This window comes from Patella vulgata, chromosome 5 (genome assembly GCF_932274485.2).
Source record: "Patella vulgata chromosome 5, xgPatVulg1.2, whole genome shotgun sequence".
NCBI classification, from domain to species: Eukaryota; Metazoa; Mollusca; class Gastropoda; family Patellidae; genus Patella; species Patella vulgata.
Genome location: NC_065883.2, coordinates 75,957,337 through 75,977,430, shown reverse-complemented (window position 1 = coordinate 75,977,430; position 20,094 = coordinate 75,957,337). Strand labels below are relative to the sequence as shown.

The 20,094-nt window shown below is 36.1% G+C and overlaps 2 protein-coding genes across 2 annotated transcripts; one reads left to right on the top strand and one right to left on the bottom strand.

Moving 5' to 3' along the window:
• The first annotated feature begins 141 nt into the window (after positions 1–141).
• On the top strand, positions 142–8,419 carry LOC126821073 (thyroid adenoma-associated protein homolog). Its single transcript, XM_050549376.2, has 2 exons — positions 142–217; positions 885–8,419. The coding sequence occupies exon 2, from the start codon at positions 924–926 to the stop codon at positions 6,639–6,641; it is 5,718 nt and encodes a 1,905-aa protein (XP_050405333.1). The 5' UTR covers positions 142–217; positions 885–923; the 3' UTR covers positions 6,642–8,419.
• LOC126821074 (CDK-activating kinase assembly factor MAT1) lies at positions 7,889–17,014 on the bottom strand. The gene is made up of 8 exons (XM_050549377.2): positions 16,796–17,014; positions 14,730–14,882; positions 13,719–13,792; positions 12,585–12,688; positions 11,878–12,018; positions 10,782–10,910; positions 9,706–9,830; positions 7,889–8,836 (listed from the first exon to the last, which is right to left on the bottom strand). Exons 1-8 carry the CDS (start codon positions 16,882–16,884, stop codon positions 8,689–8,691), a joined length of 963 nt encoding a protein of 320 aa, XP_050405334.1. The 5' UTR covers positions 16,885–17,014; the 3' UTR covers positions 7,889–8,688.
• Positions 17,015–20,094: the final 3,080 nt, after the last annotated feature.

Genomic DNA, 20,094 nt, shown 5'->3' with positions numbered 1-20,094 from the left:
TATAATATTTTCCCCCAGAACCCATGTTTTACAAAAGTCAATCGCAGCAACATTTTGACTCTTATAATCCACTTCATATATTTTATATAAACTTCCGCCTTACATCTGAAACCGTTTTAATGAACACAACTTCCGGTTTGATATGTCGGTATTACACACGTGTTGCTTCATATATACACCGGTAAATCTCGCCTACTTGTTTACAAATGTGTTTTTGGTAAGGTATTTTAATTTTTTTCTTTAAAACTGAACATGACTATTTCAATTATGGAGTTGTCACATATCAATGTTAATAATACACAATCCCTGCTCAATAATAAATAGATTTTGTTCGATAATATTTAATATAATAAATATTAATATACTCAACTGTATGAATAAACTCAATAAAATGATTATTGAGATTCCCAATACTGTGTGAAATTAAAGTGATGAACCAATTGACTGCTTTATGCAGAAAAAATATTGACGTACCGTACATGTGTAGTGGGGTAATTAATTAAGTGGATTCCCATCACCGAGGAAGGCAGTATAAATTATATTATACTACTACATAATTACGCTCCCAGCTACATTTACGATTTAGCCTACAACATACATATGTAAAATGTTCGAACATTGGAAGATCTTCTGTAGAAGGGGGTTGTTGTCTTTTTCAATTTATTCTTACCATTTGTACTAATATATACTTGTACGTCCACATTTTCATGTGGACATATTTATTATGCCGCTGCCCCCGTCCGTCCGTCTGCATGTTTTTCTTGTCGCTTTGCGCTCACAGCTACCACCCCCATGGGCCAACCCACTACACCATTGGATAATTATGTTCCAACACAGGTATTATTATTACTCCTCTATAAAAGTGTACTTTTTCTTCTTTTCAGATGCTGTAAAGTTCCTGCTAGGCTTCAAACGGCGGTAAAATGGAAGATATAACTTCAGAATTAATAAAACAGATGAAAGATTATCCTATCAACGAAAAAATATCTGAATTATTTAACCTAACAGATAATAAAGAAACGCTGATTAAAACACGACAAGTTATTCAAGATCTTAAAAAAGAACCGGACTTGTTAAGTAACAAGCTTATACTCCGCAGTCTGAGTTATCTTTTCTTTAAACATAGTGAAGAAGGGTCTAAAATTTCTGTACGGAGACTTTTATCAAGTTTTTTCAACAGTTTATCAAAACCTACGCAAAGTGATCTGGGTGACATTTTTCATAATCTAACTTTGACAAAAACTGGAGAGACCATTTTATTGGACACATCTTCTGTTGTGATTCGTCAGAATGTCGACATTTTGGCAAGTCTGTTAGAGAATTTTCAACTTGGCGAAGTTTGTGTACGTCGCGCTGTCATTCCATACACTGATTATTTAGTGAAAGCACATGGACATTTTCTGATGCTGACAAGAGCTGCATTGTCTCCAGTAGAATTAAATGTAGCCATGCATCACTGTCTTGTGACAGAGCAACTCTTAAACCGAATGATCCAAAAATGTTTTGATACTTTGCTGGGTAAATTGGAGGCACAGGAGAACGGCGTTCAAAACACGCTACGTAACTTGATAATTACGAATATTGATATTTTACGCAATGACAATATGTTAATTGACTGTCGCTGTAATGCTGGTATAACCTTGACCTTTGTGTTGCGATTGTGTTGTGACAACCAATTATCTAATTTATTAGTTAAAATGTTCGATAATGGGTCACATTTCATAAACATTCAACTTCCGGAATGGTTGAAAGAAACGAAAATTATTGATTTGAATAGTCGAAGTCTTTCCTCCACAAGTTACCTGTGTTTTTTATTTGGAATCCTGTCCAAGCTAAACCCAGAACATTTAGTGGTTGAGTTTTCAGAAGACAAATATCTACTCACCGACGTTTTTCTTTCTGAAACCATGCAACTTGTTTCCAAAGTCACAAATCCAGCGAGTAAAGTTGTTTTAGCAAAGTTGATCTACTTATGGACGATGAAAGCCAATTCACTGACAGAAACACAAATTCCATCACCTTTACAGGTTAGGTTATTGGGTCATAGTGAAGATACCAGGTTGATTCTAGACTATATCTGGACTTCATTAGATGATTCACTCGATGCCGTTAGACAGAATGCTAAATTAGCCTTCGATCAAATACTCAAAACGCATCTCAAATTAGTAACCAGTCTCAAAACTGACAACAGCGATTCCTTTATTTCAAAACTTATTCAAGATGTGCTCGATATTCCTTGGTGTAAAAGAGGAAAATATGCACCGTTGACTTGCTTAGTCGGATCTTTGGGAACAAGTCGTTTGTTGGAAGCTTGCCCCAACATTACAGAGCGTGTCATATTACAACTTGATGATCATACACTGGCTAGTTACTGCGGTGAATTTTACGAGAAACTATTCGAAAGTCATAAGAAAGAGTTGGGTGAAGACAGATCGCCTGAGTGGTTGACAATGTGGGTGAATCCTGTCATTGAAGCTTTGTGTTCGGGAACGAAGAGAACTAAAACACACATCTTACAATACATTCTTCCAAAACTAATGTCTTGTAGTAATAACATACTTCAATATATGATCAAATATCTCTCGAATAAAGGGTCGCAGTCTAAAGGAACTCTAGGGGCTCTTATCATGTGTCTTCGGCGCGGAAGGTCTATGGGACTCTTGGATGATAAACAGAGTGATTCAGAGATGTGGTGTGGTGTTGTTCTGGTTAGCGTTTTAAAGTATGCTTTATCTTCTCTAGATGAACAAATTCGGTTGGATGCATATTCATTATTATGCGAAAACAAAAAAACTACCGAAGCAATTAAACCAGTAGAATTCGAATTAGTCAAATTTTTTATTCCTGCTAATCTGAACAATCAGTCACCTTCGTTTCGCCAACATGTTTCTGCGTACACAAAAAAGTTTTTCGTCCGAATGAAAGACAGTGAAAATTCATTAATAAGACAATTAAAGAAAGCTAAGAAGGAGACGCTAATTTTGAAAAGTAATTTAGAACAATACAAAATCTTTCTGGTGTGGCTTCAGCATCATCTGTTTTCAAGTTTGTATCCAGGAGCAGCTTTCGCTACACGCACCTCCTGTTTGAGAATGTTGGGCAGTATGCTTGATGTTTTACAAAATGACATCAATGATCATTCTTTTTCATTCTATGCCGATTTCAACTCCTCTCATGTTAACACAATCCTTGAATGTATAGCCGACACATTTGAAGAAAATAAAATTGAAGCGTTAAAGATTTTTCAGGGTTACTTAAAATCTGCGCAAGAACCTGTCCTGAAAAACAAACAATTAAAAGAACTGTTTCAGACATGTGTAGAACTCTCAGTTAGCACCCGACCCCAAGACAGTACAGCATCAGCTTATCTGGCGCGTTGTCTGCTCAAATTGGAGCAAACATCAGTGGTCATTGATGCACATAAGATTAATTTAAAAGTGATTGCCCATTGTGATAAAATTCAACTTAATACAGATTGTGATAGGGATGGGGTGAGATATTTGAAATTTTTAGAAATGATGATTCTCTCTTTACAAGACCAGACTGAAGTAGCTAAAAAAGGATTAATCATTGCTGCAGCAAATCGACCCATTTACCCCACAATACACTGCATAAGGTATGTCCTGAAAGACATCAAGTTAAATTCTTACAACAGCAGCAAATCCTGGAAGAAGATGTTGGAAGAACTTATAAAATCCTGCTTGGAAGTAGCGAAGGTAGTTTCACCAGTTGTCCAAGATTCATCTCCAGAGGGAAATGTTCCAGCTGAAGCCATCCGTGGACCAGGATTAAATTTTGATGCCATCATTGAGACTGAAGAAGATAAACAGTTAATGCTTGAAGCAGAAGAAAGTGAAAAAACAGTTACTTTAATGCCGGAGTATTTAGTGGTTTGCTGTTGGAGAAGCATTAAAGAAGTTTCTCTTCTTTTAGGGGAAATAACCCATAAAGCCGATACGTATGATCCAGATGGAAATGATGAAGGTCTTTTATCATTTGAACAGATTGAGGAGATTGGCGATTATTTCATTACTCAGTTGTTAGCTTCAAAACACAGAGGAGCATTTGAGCTGGCTTATGCCGGATTTATTATGATGTGCGAAAGGTTATGGAGAAGTCCAATATCAAAGCTTCACCAACTTCCTAGTCAGTGGTTGGATAAACTTTTGAATGATATCACCAGGGATGATGGAAACTCTGGTCTCTGTTCCACAAGAAGAAGTGCTGGAATACCTTTCTATGCTCAAGCTTTACTAACAACTGAACCACTTGCTAATGAACAGAGATGCTTTAACCAGACCATGAAAAGATTGCTGGAGCTAAGTGTATGCAAAACCTCAACCTCCACAACTGATAATCCTCCCAAAGTCCATGCTTTGAATATACTTCGAGTTCTTTTTAAGGACAACAAACTTGGCGATTTTGTGGCACCCTACATATCAGCTGGATTAAAGGCATCAATCTTGGGTTTCAAGTCCAAGTACTGGTCAGTGAGGAACTCCTCAACATTATTACTTAGTGCCCTGATGGTTAGAATATTTGGCGTTAAAGTTTCTAAAGATGACTCAGATCTTTCCAGAAAGAATTGCTTAACTGGGAGAGCTTTCTTTCATCGTTTCCCTGAAGTTTACAATTTTCTTTTGACTGAATTTGTAGAGGCTACTAGTGTACCTGAAACTCGCAATGCTCTGCATCTTCATCCAAGTCTATACCCTGTTTTAATGGTTCTTGGAAGACTTTTTCCATCGGCACTGGAGGGAACAGATACAAATTTAAATTTAGCTGCCTTTGTACCGTTAGTGATCCATTGTGCATCCAGTCCTGTATTTAAGACTAGAGTAATGGCAGCGAGAGCTATACAACCCCTGGTAGAAAAGGACAGACTAGATTCTATCTTGTTGGAACTGATACACCTGCTTCCCACAAAACCTGATGCTCAAATCAGCTACAGCCACACCCACGGTATTTTGCTGCAGATAAAGTTTCTGCTTGATTCAGTACTTGAGCTTAGCAGATCTGTACAGGCCATTGTGGCGTTTAAGTTGACACCCATACTCTCACAGTACACATGGATCTTATCAGAAGATAGCAAAGCACCAATGGTCATAGAAGAAGCATTTGAAGTCTTTGATCGAGTTCTTTCATTAAAAACTTGTAGCAAGGAAACTGTTTGTGTAAATCCTGTTTATGAAACGTTTTGTGAACATCTGACTAGAGCTATAAAAGATGATGTATCCAGTTGGCCAGGAAGCGACATTTGTAAAGTAACAATATCCAATCTAGCCTTGAAATATCTGCTGATACCAGTGGACAGAGAACAAAATGGTGGGTGTGTGGTGTTGGGGAGGATTTCTGTATATCTACACTTGCTAAACTCCAGTTCATATGAAGTGAGGTTGGCAGTATTAGATCGGATTCTTTCAGTACTGAAATGGTCAAGATCAAATCCAGGAAATAACAAAAATGAAGTTTATCCATTATTTACACTTGTGTCCAGTTCAAAGGATCTTTTAAAACATCTTTTGACGATGGCACTTTTCAGAGAATGGCATTTTGAATGTTTATCAAGGGTCTTTGAGGTCCTTGCTCAGTTCCCAAGATGTGTTGAGCAGATAAATGAATTAGAAATAAGGATGGGTGATGCCAGCGAAAAAACTTTTACCACAACGGATGTCATGTCTTTGAGTCTATCCAGACTAGAATCAGAAAGGAGAGATTCTGTGAAGTGTTCTATCATAAAGGTTACATCCAGGTTTGGTAGTCTTCTCTATAAGCTGATGGCTGATGTTCCTGACAAAATCATATTGCTTTATAAAAATTGGTTTTCGCTATTGCGGGAATACTCAGCCACAGAACAAGATGGAGATCTACAGCTTGCTGTAGCAGAAGTTATTCTAGAAAACACTGAAACACTTCTTCTAGATCCGCTAAATATTATCAAATATTTATCCATAACAGATATTTGGCATATTCTATTTAACCTCCTTCAAGAAGACGATCTCGATGTGAAAGAGGTAGCATCTCAAGTTATAAACAAGATTGATCCATCCTTGCAGGGAGACCTTCAACCAGCATGTGCTCTCCACAAGCTGTTAGAGAAGATGGTTGAGAAATTTTGGAGAATTTCCCCGGAAAAGGTTTTGATGACACTGATTGGGCTTCTTGTTGGTGTGGAAGAAGAGGATGATGACCTTTTATCAGAAGAACGGTTATTTGATAAAGGGGAAATGAATACTTACAGGGACAACTTAAACTTCTTTAGACTTGTTTCCAAGACTCTAAAGAAAACTATTGAAATGTTCAGCAAACGAGAGAATTGCTCTGTTAGTGCACAAGGATGTGGAGATAGTTCAGAACATGGTGACTCTTTAGAAGCACTGAAAAGATCTCTTGTAGGTGCAGCTATTGACTTTTCATCGAGATTATGTAAATATAAAGCATGGTCTCTATCTACACCTTTTAAAGATTCAGCCACTTATTCTAGAACTGTAACTGAATTAAGTAAAGCTTTGTTGTTTCTGAATTGTTGTGAAGGCAGTGTGGTTGCCCAGGATCCCCATCTCCAGCAGCTTCGAGAAACAAGTCAATCAATTCTCAATACAAGTTGTGTTAATTATTGCATCGCCAACATAATTACATAATGCTTCATAATTACATAACCTTTCTCCTTCCGTTGCCCAAGTTTGCTTACTGTGAAAGTACTACATCAGTGTTCATTTGTTTCAAAGTCTTCATTGACTTCAGGCACCTGCTACAGCTCACATACATGTAAATCAGGATTTTATAATAAAGGTGGCTTTTGGTCAAAACTGACTCAAAATACTCGCCATCTAATCTCCAGGAGCATCATGATTTTCAAGATAATTTACAAGTAAATTACAAAAGCAGTTTACACATGTAAAACCAAACCAATATACGTTTCAGTTGTTCAGGGTCTTGATGGATAAACAGCCACTGCGTCTTATAAACGAGCTATACTATATACCGGAAAAAACACCATGTTATACTGAATACAGAAAACACCGGAAAAGCTTTATCCTAACTCCCCGCACACAGAGGATCAGGCTCCATTTTACCTATTTAGGGTGTTTTCTGGTATTTAGTGTGTTTTCCGGTATTTAGTGTTTTTTGGTATTCAGCATAACATGGTGTTTTCCGGTAGATTTCTGGTGTATAGTATTGTGGTTATAAACTGTTTTATTTCAAACTTAAATACTTAAAGAGCCTTCACAAGAGCAACCAATTAAGTTTGTTTTCTAATTAGTCCCCTCCCTCTTCCATAAAATAGGAAGTAAGTTTTTTTTATAACATGTTCGTGTACTTAAAGAAGAAAAGTTAATATTGATGTGGCTGTATACAATTAAATATTCAAGTCTGTACAACATGAATTTGTCCAAAGAGACAGCATACCAGTAAATATCATGTCCATTTAACATAATTTTTGTTTTTTATTTTATTTATTGTATATTATGATTTGTCATGTACATTGTTTGACTTGTGTACAGGTAATATATTTGATATGAGTACTGACTTTTTTTAAAATTTTATTTGTCTTCTAATATTCATGAAAACTCAAAATTGACAAGAGTAGGTCGTAGTGCCGCTGTTCGGACAAAATTTCCCTTGTAGCACACTGTATGGCATATGTCTGTCTTCATTAGCCCAGTATAGGAGCAGAACAATAGGAAGTTAAACCCATTTCATATCATTTCATATGATTATTCCAATTGGAGCAAAAAATTAGGACGTAAAACCCCACTTCATTTCATTATAAAACATGTAGGCTTTGTCCCCAACATGGAAAGTCCTGGAAGTATTCTAACTTTGACTTCTATTTTCAGAGTCCAGTGTCTTTAGCTCACAATTACCCAAAAACAGAAAATGAAAATAGTTGTTAAACATTTGTTTTTATATACAAAGAACTTATTGAATATAACAAATATACACATCATTTCGTTCCGATAACTATCGATTATTAACTATGAATAATTGCATCAATTATGACGAGTAAAATAAACTGTTTAATATCATATGATACAATTTATATGGAAAACAATCACTGGTTTATACACATATAGCACAACGTTTCGACAAGTATTCTCTTGTCGTTATAAAGCATTTTTCGAAACGCTATGCTAGATGTGTATAAACCAGATATTGTATTCCCTATCAATTGTATTGTGTTTTTTTTTATTGTGCTCAATCGCTGACTGCCACTCAAAGATTGATGAATATAGTTTAACATGTTTATAATATTAATATAATACACATTGTTATAGTAATTATTTTCTCGTACATGTAAGTCAGGTCGCTATATTGTTATAGTACTTATTTTCTCGAACTTGTTAGTCATCTCGCTGTAATTAGCCATGTTGTAAGAATAAACAATGATATGTAAAAGTTTACCCCCCCCCCCCCCGATACGAACATGTAAACAATGAACTTCAAATTATATATTCATACTCGCACGTCGGCTCGCTACAGCTAGTTAACAATGATGTAGGAATACACAATGGGTCTCCTGTGTCTCGTACTATTTCATTCACCATGGTCGAATTGATTCAGCTAAATTTCATATTTTGAAATTTCCCAGGTCATTTTTAATACAATATTTTTCAACTCCAATTTATGAACAAATCTGAATTCCACTCTCTGTCAGTCGTGTTTCACGATTTCGGTCTGTGGTGATCACATGACAGAGGTTGATTGGCCAGCAAGTTCCGGGTAATAAAATAATCCGCCTAAAGCATCTTGTAAAGCTCTCTGACAACACAGCGTTGCTTCAAATCCACCGGCACGTTCTGATTCTGATGCTGCTCGTACATTCGATAAATATCTAAAAGAGACAATATTTTATTATAAGTACTTCACATTCAAGTCAGTGTTTGACTTCATAGGGTCAAAAGTCGCTTGTATGACCCCTGACGTGACCTTCCAGTACAACCGGTCAGATCTTCATGAAGTGTAAGCCATCGAAAGTATAAAAGATAGGTTGCCAGGCAACAAAACATACGCCCACAGCAGCTAAATCGTCCGAGCGGTCGTCAAGGGTTGTCGCATATTTATTCCTTTGTAGGTAATTGGGGGCCTTTACAAGACAGTTCCATACAGATCAGATTATAAATTTTGTCGTTTGACGGTTTACAAGGTTCTACAAACTGAAACAAGGGTCTCAACTCCGGAAGTAATCTACAGAAATTGTTGAAATTTGACAGGCTTTTTCATTTTACTAATTTAAATAATGCATAGAAATTTCATACAGATCACATGATCACCTTTGTCATTCAAACGTTCACAATCGCCATAACTCTAGAAATTATTGACGGAAATTGCTGAAATTAAATAGACCTGTTTCACTGATTTAAATGGTGCATATAAATTTCATACATATCGGATGATAACTATCATCAATCGAGCATTAACAAGGTTTAACAAAGTGAAACAAGGGCAATAAGTCATGCCCAAGTCATAATGCCTACTATTTTAAGTCAGAGAATATCTAGCAATTTTGTATTTTGATTAGCCGTGGATTAAGCAATGAAATGGGGTTTAACGTCCTACTGTTCTGCTCCTAACCTGGGCTAATGAAGACGGGCATAGGCCATACAGTGTGCTAGGAGGGAAATTTTGCCCGGGCGAGAAGTTTGATATTTTTCCAACAATTCAGGAATAAGTTGCCTGGTTAAATGATATAATTGTACTTACCCAACTTCTATAATATCATCTATAGTAGGGTAGATAGGACCACATCTTTCTAATTCCAGATCCTCATAGTGATAAACAGGATTGGCTTCGGTCATAGGCATTGGAATCAGACCACTCTGTTGACCCTGCAGACATCAATTATTCAATCAATAGTTGTAATTTACTAGTCAGACTAATACAGAGAGAGAGATGGGGTTTAAGGTCCACTCGACACAAACAAGGTCATTTTGGGACTAACATGGTTCAATTTACTTCAATAATTTTCTTGTGCATAGGGGTCTTTAGCAGTGGGAGAAAATTAGAGATTGGACAGACGTCCCTACTCCTTGTCCCAATAGGGAATCGAAACCACGCCAGTCGACACAATGACCTTATGATACAATATGATACAAGAGGGCCTGTGAATGTTGAAAGAGTTGCACACATTCAATGTTTGTAACATTACTCCACACTCAAAAAATACCAAGCACCAAAAGGCGGTTTTGTTTTTATTTTGTCAAAATTGATCTAGCTCGTTTTTCATTTTTAAAAAACATACAAAATTATTATAAATTTAATATTCATTCAACTCTAAATGAGAAAAAAAATCACCCAAAATAAGTAAGAATTGAAAATACTGCAGGAATAATTATGTGACTTTATCTACAGTAACTCCTGGGAAAATGTTTTCAAATTCGTTCTTTTTTATTTTGGTGACTATTATTAGATTTACATGAAATCGATAACGTATTCATTGTTAAATCATGGATTTTGCTTGCGATTTAAATCGCAGTCTGCACCGTCCATCTACCTACAGAGAATACTTCACAGTCATATTTCTCGGGAAAGGTAACTTACTCATCATAAATCAATATTCGATTATCTAGTGCCGTTTGTGTTTCCCATAGTAACATACTTCATAGCCGATCTAGTGTTCATTTCCCGTTGTAAAAAAAACTTCAATAGAGTTACTTCCCTTTATCACGGGAAACATGAACATGCAGAAATTATTGACTTTAATTTTATTTTTTGATGAGAACCGGAATATTATTTTTGTGTGGCATTACGTGGGACAAATCAATGTATAGGTTACCTACCCTTTGTATTCCTGTAGAATAGCGAGTAGTTTGTGATGGTTGGAAACTTGAGTTATCTACTGCCTCTGCTGGTCGGGCAGTTGTTTTATGCATCGTTAAAATATCAGCTGCTGACATGTCAGAAAACATCTACAATAAAAACATCAATTCAATTAAATGTACAGTTAAACATACATGATACAAGAGATAAACATGCCTATTGCAGGTCTTTTTTTAGGCCTTTAGCCTTAAATGTTATATAAATTATTAATTGGGCATTTATTATCAAAACAAGACCATAATCAACTCTCGATGCCAGGGGATACTCAAGATTTTAACTAGATTTGAACGGTTCGCCATTTAAAAATTGAATTTAAAAATGGGAAAGCGAGGCTAAGTCTCGAATATACCAGTGCCCTGGTTACTACAACGCACACATCTCGTCAAAACTACAATCAGTGATAACTTGGCTCAGAATAAAGTAATTTGCATGAAATTTTCAATATATCCATTTTACATTATCTATTATAGCAAAAATGGTCAATCTTTATCTAAATCTTACAGCCTAAAAACATTGAATTCCAACTGCCAAGGGATATTTTACGTGCAGGCCATTGTGTAAACAGGACCTTGGTTTTTTTGTCCTATCTGAACGACTATACGCTGTCCCTTGTAATTAAGTCATGATATGGTTGTAAGGGATGTGACTCTAAATAAGATAGTCTCTGTCATCCAGAAAAATATTTTACGAATATTAGCCAGGATGTGTTGTCAACATTTGAGAATAATAGGTCATTGGCTAGAAGATCCGGTCTTCTACATTATCATAAAATTTGTCTCCTCATGGGCATATCTAAGTTTTTAAAATTAATCCTAATTCATGTTTGTTTATATTAATGCAAGAATTATGGGATTTATTGCGGGATGGGGCGCAACTCTTACTTGACTTGGCCAAAGATACTGGATAATCAACCACATAAAATACCTAACTACCCGTTACGCATGCGCAATGGAACTTTTCGTCAAACATTGACAACGGTCCCAGACCCTCCGTACGTTGTATAAACAAGAAAGAGATGTTAATAGGTTAATATAATATACAATAATCAGCATATACCAGTTCATCAATCAAGGCCTCTTTTTCTCGTCTTTTCTTGTTTTTCTCCAGTACCTCGGTATCATGAATCATCTGTTTACGTAGCGATGATGTTTTCTCTTCCTCTTCTATTAACATCTCTAAATACTCTTCATCACGACTCTATAAATAGTAACATACATATACTACCAAACCAATCTATATTTAGTTAACATAAATAGACTACCACACCAATCTATATTTAGACTACCACATCAATCTATAATTAGTAACACAGACTAATCACCAATCCATATTGAGTAACCTAAATAGAACATCAATCTATAAATAGGAACATAATCAGAGCTTAAATGGCAACGCATGCATGAAATCTCCTTTGTGGTCCGGATAAGGCACTAGTATTGGTTCCTTAACAGCCGTAATGTTGATCAAGAACGTGGGCTATCGAAAATGACAGAGTCTGAAACTACATCTGACCCATCGGTCAAAACCCAACTTCCAAACATGGCTACGAATATTATTGACCTCCGCCATGTAATGTCATTTAACTATAAAATTCGACCGCCTGTACAAATTAAAGTAAATGTTTAGAAGCCACATAATCTCATGATTGGTGTTTTAAAGTTGTATATAGTTGTCTCTCCTTTATTTCAATCAAGGCTTACAAGAGGCTATTGCCTATGATTGGTTCCTCCGTCAAGTTCCTTAATACCCCACCTCTTACTTACAAGTTTAGATTGATTTTTACGAATGGCATCTTTATTTTCTTTCTTGTAACTATCAACCTGTCTTCTCGTGTCCTCAACATCAATACCATTTGCAAGGTTATAAACTGAAATAATATATAAAGAGGGTTTAAGGTCCACTCGACACACACTGTGCCATTTCAGGACTAACATATATGGTTCACTTTTATTTCAATAATTCGCTTGTGCGTAGGGGTCTTTAGCAGTGGGAGGGAACCGGAGGACCCAAAGAAAACCCACGAGGTTGGACAGACGATCCTACTCCTTGACACATACAAGGATTCGAAACTACTCCACTTGACTCAATGACAGACATTGCCGTTTCATGTGAATGCGTTAACCCACGAGACCACTCAACCAAAAGACTGTTGTACCTCAAAAGGAGTCATAAAGATGAGGAATGATGACAAGCAAAACTCAATGACATGACCTTATGATACAGCGCACACAAGCAAACCATTCAGTCATCCAACCCCGAAATAATATAAATCAACAAGTAACGAAAAGCTAGGAGATTAGCGTCTCTTGGCTTCAAGTAACGGAAAGCTAGGAGATTAGCGTCCCGACCCACGCTTCAAGTAAAGAGAGAAACTAGGTTATTTTGGGACCAACATATGGTTCAATTTTTATTTGCACGTAAGGGTCTTTAGCAGTGGAAGAAAACCGGAGGACCCAGGGGAAAATCCATGATGTTGAACGGACGACCCTACTCCAAGTCACGTACGAAAGGGGAATAGAAACCACATATTTTATGAGCTAATGTGATACGCTTCAAACCATCTGGCCACAAAACCCCCTCTCTTCGAGTAAAGAAAAGTGGAACAGTGCTGAAGAACTAAAAATTAACTAGGTTTGGCCTTGAATATTATTTTTATGGTCAGCAGTAAATTGGACCCAAGCTGGGTCCAACATGGCCGCTGCATATTAATGAGTATATTGGGGAATACCAACCCTAACCCTCTTTAGGAGGGTAAAAGGTTAATTGGACCCACTCATTACTATGCATTGGCCACGTTGGACTCCACTTGGGTCCAATTAACCACTGACCATTTTTAATACACAACGAATATAGATCAGTTGGCAACAAGAATGAAAAGAAATGAAAGTAAAACTTACTGATGGTTTCTATCATTTCTAGATAATCGTTGTATTCTCGTAAACTATCAAAATCTTCTTCTTTCTTATTATAACTGAAAACAAATAATATTTATTTATCATATTACTTTAAGGAACTTATCTGAAAACAAATCAAATATTTATTTATTATACTTTAAAGGAGCTAATTCTTTAATATTTGGCACCTAGAGAAATGGACACAAATGGGTCACAACGCATAATTTGAAACTATATAAACTGATTTACATTCAATCGTTTCTGTTTTTACTGTAATATCTAATCAGTTATGTTCGGCGAAATACACGAAGAGTCCTAATTGAGTAGCATTCTTTGGTGTCTGGTTATTCCAGTCTACACCTATAGTATTCTCCCCTGGGATATGTTTAGCCTCGTTCATCGTAAGGCATCATCACAAATGGCGCTCAAAAGCATTCTGGCACATGATTCGTGTGCCAATTTCAAAATGATCACTGGTACAGCCATGCGATCTTTTATGTCCACACCAATGTATATACGTGGAACACTTTTTTGCATCATGACAGATCAACTAAACATTTTCCCAATCTTGCCAGAAGGCACCACTCCTAACAGGTGATGTGAAGGTTTTCCCACTCCCTAAATGGAGTTGAAACATGTGACATTTTGATTTACCAGTGCAGACCATAAACATTTTTGGACTATTCGAATGCAGGGATATATATTATTCCATTTGCACCAATAAATATTGACGAAAATGAAGAAAAGGTACGACATAAAATCAAAAAATTTCTCTTTAGCTCTTTGAAAATTTTATTTCCTCACTTACATGTAGAACAAAAGACATTATACACAAAGTGACCTCCAGTTACATGTAGTTACCCCAAATATACACCAAAAGGAACATATGTATCTTTCAAAAAAATTGATCCTGGCCCAAAGAAAAGTGTGGGTCGCAGGGGCAGGGGTGTGACGAAGAACAGAAGGTATATTTAGGAACAATATACACCCCTGTTCAAATGACCAAGAACTTACTCTTTCAAGATTTTCTTTCTGATGTCAATTTCTTTTTCTACTTGTGCGTCCTCGAATATCTGGTAACGAAAATTACTTCTTCTGATGGCCGTTCCACATTCTGGACACGCTCCTGATCCTTTTATAAACAACAGATCTACACAGTTGTCACATCTACAAAATATAAAAAATATATTCCATATTTCTAATTTTTACAATTAATTCTCGAAGATCACTGAAATCTTTCTTGCAAGGAAATAAGCAGTCTGCATTAAGTTGACCACTAGAGTATTCAACAAGGGATTATGATGAACGGTGTAAATGAATTTAAATATTTCTATAAAAAATATCGCTGTAGAGTTAACCTAGAGCATTCAAAAAGGAATTATGAATGAAAAGCAGTGGTGTCAATAACTATTAATATTTCTATGTGGGCCTATAAAAAATATTGCTGTGGACATAAAAATGTATAATAGATAGAGGAAAATTCAACACAATTTCTGTTGGGGGTCAGAATTTGGATCTTAATTTTGCATACAGTACAAGAATGAAATTTACTGCATATTTTAGACACATTTTTCTATGACTGTACATATTAGGTATGTCATATGATCACATTAAGACCAATGAATGGGGGCAAATGGATGCCCTTAGCAAGACTCAGTGTGAACTGCCTTGGGTTACCATCCATAAATCTTAAAAGAAGCCAAGAAATTACATTATTTTAGCATATCTATGAACATAAATGGATTATTGGCTATCGATGTACATGTTCATGTATATGTCAGTTGGTAAGTGAGTCATAGTTAATTTCATAGATAAATATGGTTTGGAATGGGTGAGGGGTATTTGCCGACAATTTTCCGAAAGCTCCTACGAAGGGCAGTCCATAGATTTACCCTAAACAACTTTAATTACCTGGAACAAGCTGTATATTGAATAAAACAACACAGCTTTATGATTTTTTCTTTCTTTTTGTATATTAATATTAAATGAATAGTCCCTAAACTTTACTCTATAACAAATATTGTTTTTTTAATTAATCATAATTTGTACGCAGAATGCTTGGCAGTGAATCAAAATTCCTCTGCAGACAATATTTTTACCATTTTGAAATTTTTGTACATTGTACATGTATTAATAAAACTATAGTGGGGCCACCTGTAATAACATATTGCTATTGTCATCGCCTGACGATATCCAATGATTAAAAAATAATACAAAGAACAATTTTCATTCCTTATTATTGATGCTAAGCACAAACATGTAAACTGTAATTATGATATGTAGGATAAAGAAAGATTGGTTGGGAAGAACCCGCCGTCTGGGGTGAAGTGGTTTGGGGATAAAATGACTCGAATCCACCTTGATCACAATAAAAGTTATCTTTCTTGCTTTTATCTACCATTTACTTCCGGTTTTTTTTTCAGAACTGTTAAAGAAAAGTGTTGATTTTGAGCTTGTCGTGTAAATAAATGTCTAATTAACAATTGGGTAAATCTATGGACCATGTGAAGGGTTGCAATGAGATTTCAGTTGAAGTCAACAACAACAAAAATAACATTCCAAAAACGATTACTGAATAAAAATTATTATTGATTGAAATAATCACCAAAATCACTAAAGGTAACATTTGAAGGTAACATTTCCAATATAATAATATTGCCTTAAAGGGGGCCTAATCGATTCAATTTTGAAACCAGCTGACGCACAATACTAGATCTTTGTACGATCTGAGAAATATCTTTCTCTAGGGTTAGGGTTAGGTTTATAAATTACATATCAAAAAAAAAAAAGAAAACTGTAACAACGGTGGATTGTGGCTAAAACTATTCTGAAGGGTTAGGGTTAGAATTGTGGGTATAAACACGGAAAAAATCATATTTCTCAGCAGTGACTAAGTAAATCGCAGTTCCGAAGTACAAAAAAGCGGCGCTGGTTGGATGATCTGACTACTTGTTCTTAGGTTTGTATGTGGATTATGGGTTAGGGTTAGGGTAGTTTACTCGTAGTCAGATCAGTCAAAAATGCCCAAAAAGCTAAATTTAAAATTGTGAAGAATGTTTACTAAACTGAGTGCGACTTACAAAGAATGTCCGCAGACGTTTACCATCAACTTCAATGACGGATTTCTATATTTGGTAGTTTTACATCTTGGGCAGCCTTGCTCATCCATATTGTCAGATTATCTCTTTACTGAAAACTCTTCCTAACATTTTTATTTAATTTCTACGAACTTCAGGAAAACATGTTAAATTGTTGACAGTTCACTTTTGCTTCTCACTTTCCAAAGTTTCCATACAGGGGAGAAAACTCTTGAGATAATATTTAGGGATCAGACTAGTAATTCTTCAACGTTAAATCCTTGACATTTCCTGGCCTATACATTGAGTTAGAATTCTTTGACCTTTATAACTTAAAGAGCCCAGCATGTCTAAATCATCTGATATTCTTTTGGGTGGGAAGGGGGGTAGGGGAGAGGGGGGATGGATGGGTGGGTGGGTTCGGGGGGTTCTACGTCTCATGGTTTCTGAAATGAAATGGAGTTTCATGCTACGTCAGCTTCAATGTTCATTATTCCCTATCAAATTTCATTGACGCGATATATAAAATACATAGGCAAGTAGATCTATCTACAGATCTATAGTCAGCCTTTCCTGACGTCAATAACGTCCCAATATTCATCAGTGCCATGACGACATTTTTATGACTGGTTAAAAGTTACAACCAAGTCCAAAGTTTAAATGCGCGCAAACTTATAAAATCATTTTACAAATTTAAAATGGGATGCAAATGTACAAAACCCGGCCGAATTCATCCAGTTGACCAAGCAGCTGTATTATAACAGACTGAACAACACCGATATAGAAGAGGGGAATATAACAAGACAGCCTAGAGTTCCAAAAAGAAGGGATTATAACAAGACAGTCTAGAGTTTCAAAAAGAAGAGAGTATAACAAGACAGTCTAGAGTTCCAAAAAGAAGAGACTATAACAAGACAGTCTAGAGTTCCAAAAAGAAGAGAGTATAACCATTTTACCACTATAACCGGTTACCATCATAAGACTAAGATACCAGAGGAAATTGATGTCATCAACCAGTTACAGAACGAAGGATTCTTGCATGGCCCAAAACTCAGATCGGCTGTTGGGTTGAGCTATGGCCTAGTCGATAATACGTACAATCGTAGCTCGATCAACAGCTCGATAAGCAAAACTAGAAAGATCTGGGCACGTTCCAACAAAGCACGAAATAACTGCAAAACTACCGTTCTATTAATCAAGCAAACCGGCTACCATCATAAGACTAAGAGACAAGAGGAGATTGAGATCATTAACCAGTTACGAAATGAGTGATTCTTGGATGGCCCAAAACTTAAATGGGCTGGTGGGTTGAGATATGACCTAGTCGATAATACAACCATAGCTCGACACCAGCCCAATTAGCAAAACTAGAAACATCTAAACACATTCGAACAGAGCAGGAAATAACTGCAAAACTACAGTTCTAATAATCAAGCAAACCGGCTACCACCATAAGAGACAAGAGGAGGCTGGTGTCATCAACCAGTTGCACATTGAGGGATACTTGGATGGCCCAAAATTCTAGGGAAGGCGCCATCAACACGTCTGAGGGGAATTTTTTGGAAATTGTTGTATAAAGTCATTGTCTGGTACATCTGTAGTGTAGACTTGAGTCGACAGTCTGATTTTGAATAGTGGGGAAGCAAGTAATTACCGCCGTGTACAACCTTACAATTGTGAGGTATTGAATCTAAACGTGGTTAGTGACCAGTGATTTGTTGCAGAGAAAAAAGGAAGCAATGGTTGCAAAGCTGCTGAGGGGAATCGTTGAGGCTAAACGGAATACCACACACAGATTGCACAATGTGAAACAAAACAAAGAATTGGAAATTAAAGGAATTGCATGAAAAAGAAAAGCATGTCCATAAAGTGCGACAGAGAAAAGACATTAATTTGGACGATCTGAATCCTGAGTAAAATAGGCCCGTGGGTAGCTTCGTAGTTGTATTTGGACGATCTGGATTCTGTGCAATGTGGGTAGCCTCGTACTTGTGTTTGGACGATCTGGATCCCATGTAAATAAGCATGTAGTTGTTTTTGTCTTTGTATATATAAGGTGCTTGATGTATAATATGGGTACCGTATATATTCAAGGGTTTACTAGTTGTTTAATTTACAATATTAATTTTAAATTTACGTAACAATGTAACCCATAGTATATATTGTACATTCCCATCCATGTCATTATATATGTATTTACACTTATATATGTACGTGTTTGTCATTTCCTAACTATGTATATACACCCATTTTGTTCCTTTATTTTAATATCATGTATGTATTTTATCTAGGGAGAGGGGTTTTACATAGGCTTGGGCTGTTCCCCAATCCCATTCAGACATCCTGAATAATAATATTTTTTATAAAAAAAGAAAGAAAAAAAAGGGGTGTGGTGTATATTGTGGAAATATATGTAAGGGGTTTGGTGTCTAATGTGGGTATATATTAAGGGCTTGATGTATAATGTGTGTATATAAAGTTGCAATTTCATATTTTTAAGTTATATTTTTAAAATTTATTAAAATAAAGCCTTAAAATAGATGGCATCTATAAACAGTCCTACCTTGTTAAAGAATAATCCTATTAATCCTATAATTCACTAATATTGCCAGTTGAGAAATTGGCAAAAATATCATTTTTATCTTCAAATTCCAACGTTTGAAGATAGCTACTCCATGGTGGAGAGTAGAAAACAAGGGAGGTAATTGTGTTATTTCCGGTGTAAATGAGTTTTAAGTGTGAGAATGACACCTATGATCGTATAAGAGCAAAAGACATAGAAATAATTATGTTTTGACTTTCTTAGAAAATATGAAATTGTAACTTTAAGGGGCTTGATGTATAATGTGGGTATATATTTAAGGGGCTTGATGTATAATGTGGGTATATATTTAAGGGCTTGAGACACAGGATTTGATGTCTATTTATAGGTATTGATCTAGATTATCAGGGTTGACATAATATTGGTGGGGCTTGGTATATAATATTGGGGCATAGGTAATGTTATACATTAGTTGGGGCTTGGTATAAAATATTAATACTAATAGAACACAGATATCGATTTATAATAATAAAGCGAGCTAGGGGCCGGACCCCTTCCTATTCAGGTTCAATTTGCGGGTCCTAGGCTAGAGTCGGAAATGGCATCAGCAGCGTTCCATATTTTCAGACAGGGTCCGGCATCAGGTGTGAGGTCTCGGCCTGTGGGGAAAGAAACAAATGCATGATTAGATTAGGTTTTGGTTTTATTGAGCTGATTGACTGGTTGACAAAACACAATGCACTGGGAAAGAATTGACTAA